Consider the following 8634-nt stretch of genomic DNA (forward strand, 5'->3'; position numbering starts at 1 on the left):
ACTGCCCCACATGGCGAGAGCACGAGGCTCTGGGAGCCGCCGTGCACAGGTAGGGAGCCCAAGGGAAACGGGAAGGTCTTCCGAGTGCGGGGAGCGGCCAACCAGCAGGTGGCAGCTGCTGGCGGGGACCGCTCCCAGCAGGATGAGCCGGCTGCAGCGGGGCCGTTCCGACAGGGACCGGTGCGGCGTGAGAGGAAAGGAGCCCGCTAACTTCGGGTTTCCCCCCGGCTTCTCTTACAGGCGGACAGACCGGAGCTCGGGCAGGGACTGCCCCGCGGCAATGGCTCTGGAGAAGGGAGACGGACTCTGTCAGCTTTGCCGCCTCTCCCACTGCGGGCGGTGCCACTGACGGCTGCGCCCCGGAACGCAGCCACCGCTGGGGGACAAGTTCCCAGGTTGCCCACACTGCCACCAGTAGCCTCCGGGAGTTTTCCGAGAGGCAGAGCAGGTGCTGTGGGAGCTGCCACCAGCAGAGTGGCTGTCCCAGGCCTTGAGGGCTGGCAGGCAGATCTGTCTGTCCCTGCACTCCCCCTCAAGCCTGCAGAGAGGACACGCAAGTGCCTCGATTTGACCTACTGGATGCGTCTGGGAGCCTCACGACCAGGGCCCTGGATGAAACCAGCAGGGCCTGGGCAACGTGCATCCACCAGCACTGTGAGAACACCGTTAGCAACAACCCAGGTGCTGGTCCCTGAGGCTGAGAAAGACCCCGAGGATGAGAAGCAACCTGCTGCCAGCGCTCAGGAGGGCACCGGAGATGCTGACAGGGTCTCTACATCACGCTCCCTGGCAGCAGAGCAGGCAGCAGACGATGGTGCCGAAGGTGCTGGCACTTCTCAGGCTGACAGGGTCTCTACATCACACTCCCTGGCAGCAGAGAAGGCAGCAGATGACGGTGCCGAAGGTGCTGTTGATTCTCAGGCTGACAGGGTCTCTACATCACGCTACCTGGCAGCAGAGCAGGCAGCAGATGACGGTGCCGAAGGTGCTGGCACTTCTGAGGCCATACTGGATGCCGAGGACAGCAAAGAGAGGGCCTGCTCCGCCAGGAGAGGGGGCAGGTTCCTGCCCTACTGTCTTTGCTGTTCCACCTGCAGTGCTGTTGAGACAGATGAGCAGGAAGAAGGGAAAGACACCGCTGAGAGAGACCATGTGGCAGTGGCAGGCAAGGAGCCTGTGAGCACATCATTTCCTGGGGCAGAGGCCCTGCCTCCAGCATCTCCAGAGCCTGAAAACCTTCAGCACGAGGTGAGCAAGATGCAGGTGGTGGGCAGCAGGTGTGAAGTAAGTGGGGGCAGGGTCAGGATCATGCTCACTGCAGGGAAGTGTGGCAGGTTGATCCCTACCATGGCCAGGCAGCTGCCGGAGTGTGTCAGGGGCTGTTGCAGGCGACAACTGGGGCATGAGGGCGCATCACAGTGAGCAGCTCTCTGGCAGCTTGGCACGAGGGAACAGGGCTGCAGCAATCATTGAACCGAGTGCTCCCTTCAGGCTCCGTGCAGGGCCTTGCCCTGTCAGCAGGGACAAGTGGGTTGAGCAGGGAAAGGCGGCTACTAACTCAGTTTCTGCTCTGCTTCTCTCTCAGGTGGATGGGCTGGAGCTCGAGGACACATTCACCCACAGTGACGTTTCAGGGGAGGGGAGTCAGCCTCAGCCAACTTGTGGACCATCCATGTATGTCCCTGAACCCCCTCTCAAGCCTGCACATGCCACACGCAAGTTCTACAACTTGGCACACAGAAGGCATCCCATAGCCACCGGACCTTGCCAGAAACCAACAAGTACAAGGCAACGTGCAGCCACCAGCACTGAGGAAACAGCAGCACAAGCAGCCCAGGTGCTGACCCCCCAGGCGGGGAGCAGCCCCACAGATCAGACACCACCAGCTCCCAGTGCTCAGGAGGGCACCGGAGATGCTGTCAGCGCCCCTGCATCACATTCCCTGGAGGCAGAGCAGGCAGCAGAAGATGGTGCCAGAGCAGCTGGCACTCCTCAGGACATGCTGGATAACAAGGATGACGAAGAAGGGACATTGTCTGGCATGACAGGGGACACGATGTCCTACTGTCTTTGCTGCTCCACCTGCAATAGCCTGATGGACGAGGACGAGTAGGGGGAAGACAGCCCTGTGGCAGAGGCTGCTAAAGGCCCGGTAAGCACACCATCCGGGGAGGCACAGTCCTGGATTCCAGCTTCTGCTGTGTCTGCAGGTGCCAGGCGTGAGGGGCACTTTGATCCTAGCCCCTCCTTGTCGCCAGAGGATGCTCTGTCTTGGGACACTGAAGGCTTTGTTCTGCGGGACTGGTGGGAAGATGCCCCTGAGCAAAGGAATATGCCGAAGTAGCCAACGTTGCAATGACTGTGTCTGGAGCCCCCTATGGGGAAGCAGAAGACAAGCCTTCAGCTTCTGGCGTGGCGGTGTGCCCTCAGCGTGAGGTGAGCAAGGCACAAGCATTTTGCACCAGGCACAAAAAAAACAAGACAGAGACTGGACTGTGCTCAGTTGGGTGAAGTCTGACAGGTTGAGACAGCCTCTGCCAACCAGTGGGCCAGCCCTGCATGTCCCTTCAGTCTCTCTCAGGGCTGCAAATGAAACACCCTCGTCACTCTGATGCTGGAGGCAAGCAGCTCCACGGCCTCCTCTGCTCTCTGTTCTTGAGCTTACATCCACTCAAGCCTCCGTCCTTCAGCTTCTATCAAGTCATGCGAGAGGCCGTTCTCATGATGCAGAAAAGCATTTCTCATGATCCAACACCCATGCAGATCTCCTGTTCTACACATCTGTTTATCATCTCAGGTACCACTTCTGCCAAGCAGCTCTTCCTTCTTCATCACTGCATCATTTCATCACCTTTGTGTTTAGTGAGATAAGAAGAAAGGGATCTGTGCTTGAGGAGAAGCTTGGCTTTCCTGTGTGTGTACAAATTGCTCCTCACCTAGCATTCAGATGACCATTCAGTTCAGGGATTCCTAATTTGGCTAAATCCGGCTTTTGAATCAGGAATTGAAGAAGCAGTTTGTATTCTCTACAGCACAGATAATACACTTTGCTTCCTCTGTTCCTCTGATTTCTGTTTCCAAAATACAATAAAATTATTACTAAATTTAATTGTTCCGTCTCATGTGATCAACTTTTTGCCTTTTCCAAAAGCGTCGGCATTTTTGTAACAGCAACACGTGGCTTATCCTCATCACTGGATTTCAAAGGATTGAATCTGAGTATTGCTGCCGATTCCTATTTGGGTGGTACAACATTGTTTTTCCCAGTTTGTGTTAAAGCCAGACTTACAATTTTTAATCAGTCAATACTGTTGAACTCTTAGCTCCAGTTTTATTAAACTGCTTGCCAGAGTAACCTGGCAGGTACAAGAATTTCTGCATTCCTAATTGTTTTCTTAGCTTATATTTAATAATCCAAGAAAAAACCAAAAACAAACAAACAAAAAAACCTCGGCTGGGCCATGTGCGATCTGAGAGCGGGGAAGGGAGATTGTGAATGGGTCTAGGAGGGAAAAATGGAAAAAAAGGAACGATCTGAGAACGAACGGCAGTTTAATGAACCCAATGACAATAAACAACAACGAGAGAGTTTCAACAAGGAGAAAACCAAGTCCCAATCTCACCGACGGGCTGCGGGACACGGGAAGTTCCCACCACGCTGTCCCCTTGCAGGGAACCGGGCGAAACCCCGTCGCCTTCCTGACCTCCCCTCCGGTGCCGCCCCCTCCCCACATGCCCATTGAAGGCAGTCCACAGAAAAGGAAAAAAAAAGGAAAAAACGTATCTCCTTGACTCCCATTATCCCACATGATGTTCTGATGTGGAATAGTGACACCAACCAAATTACAAAATAAGTTTATCTGTGACCGTTTATTTTGATGGACACTTGCAAAGAGAAGAAAAGAACTATGAACTGACTGAAGTGCCTGGCAGTATAATCACAGGGCTGAATTACAGTATGGTTTTGTATGACTGACGTGTGCAGATGGGACACACATCACAGTTAGTAAAACGGGGTGTCTGATTAGTTCACTGCTACTAGTATGCTAGTACCTGCATTATACAGAATATAAATTGTTAGTGTTAAGGATTCCTAGGACACCAGAACTGATTTTTTTAACATAAAACCGTACTCATTCTTAAGGTTCTTATGCTAGGATCAAAAATGTACCAGGCCCCAAAAATAAAGACCCCAGCCTGCCCCTACCAGCCTCATAAATAAGTAAGTTTGTCTTGATTTGAGCGAAATAGCATTAACATGTCAGTGGTTTGCTAAGCAATGGGAAAACAACCAGGTCTGTGCCTCCTGGGCCACTCATTGGGGAAGCACCACTGCCTTTATGGCACTACCAGGTTAAATCAGGACAGTGTTTTTGGTGCCAACATGAGGTCCAAAACCTTTGAGATAACAACAGATCTGACCAAAGTAAGTTAATACAAACCTGTTATAAGTGTTATAGAAATTCAGTTGTTTCTGGTCACAACGTTATTTTTTCTATTTTTGGAGGTCTTTTAGATTTTTTAAGATTTTTTTCTTGTTTTTTTTTTTTTACTTGCTACACATGATCTCTATTGCACTGTTCTTCATTTCCATGAGCTGGATTAAGGTTATCGTTTTCCTGTATGGTATAACATTTGTTAGGAAACTGATCTGGTATTTGTATTTGATGTTACAGTCATCTTCATACTTTGGAAATCATGGCAACTATTGATATTTTCACTTCTTACTTTCTCTCCTTGGGGAGCCAGGCTAAGAGGGAGACAAACAAAAGCATACAAACCAATGTGTTCCTATTGCTACGCCTACTGAAGGTGTTTCAGGTTTTATTTAAAGAACTATTTATGACTGTCCCCCAGGGATTTGCCCCAGGACTGGATAGTTGTAAGTGGCAAAACCACCCCACTGTGACTGGCCCGGATGTTCTGTGCATCACTGTCATAGATGATCTCCGAAGAGGGTACTTTAAGGAACCAAAATGGTACAGATGGGCTTTTGCTGCAGCTGCCTTGGAAATGGAAGACAAAAAGCAGCTGTCTATCTTGCCTGGTCTCTTAGAGGTTCCTTCTGCTGTGGGTTTGTTAAGAGCAGAACAGCAGGCGGCAATCGCTACCACAACAGTGCACCGCCAGCAATATCACTCCAACCACAACTCCCTGATTCCCATCTGTATGCTGATCATTCACCTGGGGAGACAAGGAGTAACGAGCAAGACTTGCCCACCCTTCAGAAAGTCCTGTATGGCAGTGTGAAAGTCCAGTCAATGTGGACTGTCGTGGCCTGAATAAAGTCACACCACTGCTAAGCACTGCTGTGCTGAAACTCCAGTACAAACTTGAATGAAATGTGGCCAAGTGATACGCCACTACTGGCATCGCATTTTCCTCTGTCCCTCTCATAACAGAGAGCAGGACACGGTTTGCTTTTTACTTGGAGAGGCATCCAGTACACCTGGAATTGACTGCCCCAGGGGTGGAAACACAGCACTGTGATTTGTCATGGGCTGATCCAGAGTGTGCTGCAACAGTGGGAAGCTCCTGAACACCTGCAGTACGTTGACAGCATCACCGTGTGGGCAACACAGCAGCAGAAGGTTTTGAGAAAGGGAAGAAGGTGATTCAGATCTCTCTAAAAGCTAGTTTTGCCAGGAAGTAAAGTAGGATCGAGGAACTTGGACAGGACATCAAGCTCTTAAGAATTAAATGACAAGATGTATGCCGTCAGATTCCAGTGGATCAAGAAAATAACTGCCACCTCTCCACCAACTAACAAAAGGGAAACATAAGCTTTCTTAGTCTGATTGTGAACCTTCTCTATCAAGTGACCTGGAAGAAGAAAGATTTCACACGGAGTTCTGAGCAACAACAGCTGTTGAACAAACTAAACAGGATATTTCATACAGTAGCCCTTGGGACAGCCTGGACAGGACAAGATGAAAAAAAAACGTGTTCCACATTGCAGTTAGGGTAAATGGCCCCACTTGGAGCCTCTGGCAGAAAGCCCCAGGGGAGACTCTTTCCTCTTTTGTCTTAGTAAACACCTCAACACACAAGTTCTATTTTGTTTTCAGTTCTCTCCCTCATCCCCCTTGGGAAGAGGGAGTGAGTGAACAGCTGAGTGGTGTTTAGATGCCTCCAAGCTTAAACACCTTTTAGTCTTAATAAGTGCTGCCAAGAAGATTAGCCATTACATTTCTCAAAAACGTGTCCATTTTCCCTTTGATTCCATTCGCTAACTCTTAAATAAAACAGCCAGTGTTACTGAAAATAGGTAAGGCTACACAAGCAGGGAAGTGTTTTTCATTTTGAGCAGAATTCTTGCTAGAAAATTACACGGTCAATATGTATATCCTGAAAGACATGCTCCCACTACTTCACGCTCTATTACTGCACAACGTTTGTGATTTAGAAGCCGACGTTCTCCACCAGCAAAGAGTTCACAGACAGTTTCTCAAGCACTGAATTACTGATTTATCTTTTCAGTAGTCTTCTCTGCAAGAAAAGCTCCACAGATAGCCAGAAGGAGATATAAGTTTGCATTCTAGTCCAGGAAGTGAAATCTTCCATATACTCACACTGAAGGCTCTCTGGATCTGTGTCAAGCCAGCAGTGTGGATAGTCAGCAAATGTGGCTGAGAGCATCTAGGCAATATGAATATCGTCACAGCCAACAGTGAACTGAGAGGAAGGATTATCCTGCCTCCTTTATCAGTCTCCTCTTCTAAGCAGTTTAATTTTACGTTTCTGCGACTAGACAGATCAATCAGTGGGTAAGGTATTGGTTAGGTGGCCACAAGCAAAGAGTTGAGGTAAATAAATCAATTTCCAGGTGGAGACAAGTGACAAGTGGTGCTCCTCAGCTGCTGGTATCGAGACCAGTACTATTTATTATATTTGCCAGTGAAATGGACATCTCATTCATTGTATTTACTTCCAGAAATCTTACTTTCGGTTTCATGTTTTGATCTATTTCATTACGGATATTTCTAGTCCTGCTGTGATTAACATGAAAGCAAAGATAAACTATTAGACTGAGGGGATGCCAACAAAATTGTATCCAAGAATCCTTCTCATCTCACACACATCTTCAGAGAGCTGAGAACATTATCAGGTTAATCTTGTATCATCTGCTGATAAAACCTGATCTTCTGTCAGCCGTGGAAACAGGATTATAAAGATCTTAACCAGAAGGCAGAGATTCACTGCTATTGCGCCTGAAATTACATGGGAAAGAAACAGCTTTAAGAGATGATTTACTGTCTAGATGTTTGCATACTTGAGTGTGCCATAGATATCAGAAAAAAAAGTAGTCCCTTTCCCCCAGATCATAACTAAATGTTATGGAAAAATAGACCTCTTTAATTAGCCTCATCCAGTAATCAGTTTGCGATGCTAGAAATCTGATGGGATTGCATGTAAGCAGATACTTCTTTTTGCCTGTCCCCAGATCAAACCTAAAAACACGCAGCCCTTCTACTAGGTTGTAATGTGCACTTTCTCTGTCCGTACAATTTGAAGGCTACATAGTCATGTGTCTTCTGTGGATGAATGATCACAAGGGTTACTCCAAAATCCTGGATAAAGATTAATGGTGGAGAAGACCTCGACTTCTGATCTTCTGATCCCTAATTACAGATTTTTCACTCTATTTTATTAAAAAAACAGAGCTATCAAGTCGTTCCGAATCTTTGATACCTTGGTATCATAGCAAAAATGTGAGGCTGGGAAGAATTTTATACTAATTACTAAAAAGAGGAACGCAAGTAAATTTTCATTAATTTTTTTATATGCATTTGTATGTATTTTCCCCACATCTAGGTTCTCCAGAAGAGAGAATTGCTGGAATGTTACCAGAGAGGGGAAAAAATAAAGAAAAAAAAAAAAAAAAGAGTAGATTTAATCAGAATGTAAATGCTGTAATTTCTTCTCATAGGATGCCAAAAATCAGTCAGCAAATCCTGCAATTATCCAGAATAAACACAGCAAGTACACTGCAGTTCATTCAATCTAGGCAATTATTCAATGCACTCTTTTGTTAGCTAGGCCACTTAGCCCTCTACAGTTGCTGGTCTTCTGAAAAACATCAGTGTTTTGTTATTCATTTGGAAACACATTATTATGTCCCTGTAATCTCTCGACATTTCTCCATAAAAATATGTAGAAATCAGTAAAGCTCTGATGTTCCCCAGCTCACCACACAAAATTTAGTGGCAGTCAACTGTCTAGATAATGATAGAATGAGAATGACAATATAATGGCATGTAATCATAGTACAAAGAAAAAAATACCTGGAGGGGGTGGGGGGAGGGAGAGGATTGTGGGGATGTTGTTTTGCAACTGCTTATTTGCTCCAGAAAGCTGTATCAGAATGGAAGACTCAAGTAAATCGTTTGATTTTTTTTTTAAAGTCATTGGATAAAAGATCCATCTGGCAAACTGAGTAAGTCAGAGCTGCAGTGACAAAGTAACATAAATACTTCACTGATTCGTGGAATCTAAACTTTCAGTTAAGCATCTGAGCACTGTGCACAGAACTTGGGAATGTAGGTATTATAGAATCATAGAATATCTCAGTTTGGAAAGGACCACAAGGATCATGGAGTCCACCCCCTGATTCCATGCAGGACCTCCTGTAAG

At 47.1% G+C, this 8634-nt stretch overlaps 1 protein-coding gene across 1 annotated transcript; it reads left to right on the forward strand.

Annotated features, from left to right (window-relative positions):
• The first annotated feature begins 10 nt into the window (after positions 1–10).
• On the forward strand, positions 11–2791 carry LOC140264572 (uncharacterized). The gene is made up of 3 exons (XM_072360427.1): positions 11–49; positions 241–1248; positions 1586–2791. The coding sequence occupies exons 1-3, from the start codon at positions 11–13 to the stop codon at positions 2111–2113; spliced, it is 1575 nt and encodes a 524-aa protein (XP_072216528.1). The 3' UTR covers positions 2114–2791.
• The last annotated feature ends 5843 nt before the right edge of the window (positions 2792–8634 follow it).

Source organism: Excalfactoria chinensis, chromosome Z, assembly GCF_039878825.1.
Source record: "Excalfactoria chinensis isolate bCotChi1 chromosome Z, bCotChi1.hap2, whole genome shotgun sequence".
NCBI classification, from domain to species: domain Eukaryota; kingdom Metazoa; phylum Chordata; class Aves; order Galliformes; family Phasianidae; genus Excalfactoria; species Excalfactoria chinensis.

Bases quoted from the DNA above. Each gene is read 5' to 3' on its own strand.
- LOC140264572 (XM_072360427.1), top strand. From the start codon at position 11: ATGGCGAGAGCACGAGGCTCTGGGAGCCGCCGTGCACAG. The intron at 50-240 runs GTAGGGAGCCCA...CTTCTCTTACAG, and splicing joins CTGGGAGCCGCCGTGCACAG to GCGGACAGACCGGAGCTCGG. The intron at 1,249-1,585 runs GTGAGCAAGATG...CTTCTCTCTCAG, and splicing joins CTGAAAACCTTCAGCACGAG to GTGGATGGGCTGGAGCTCGA.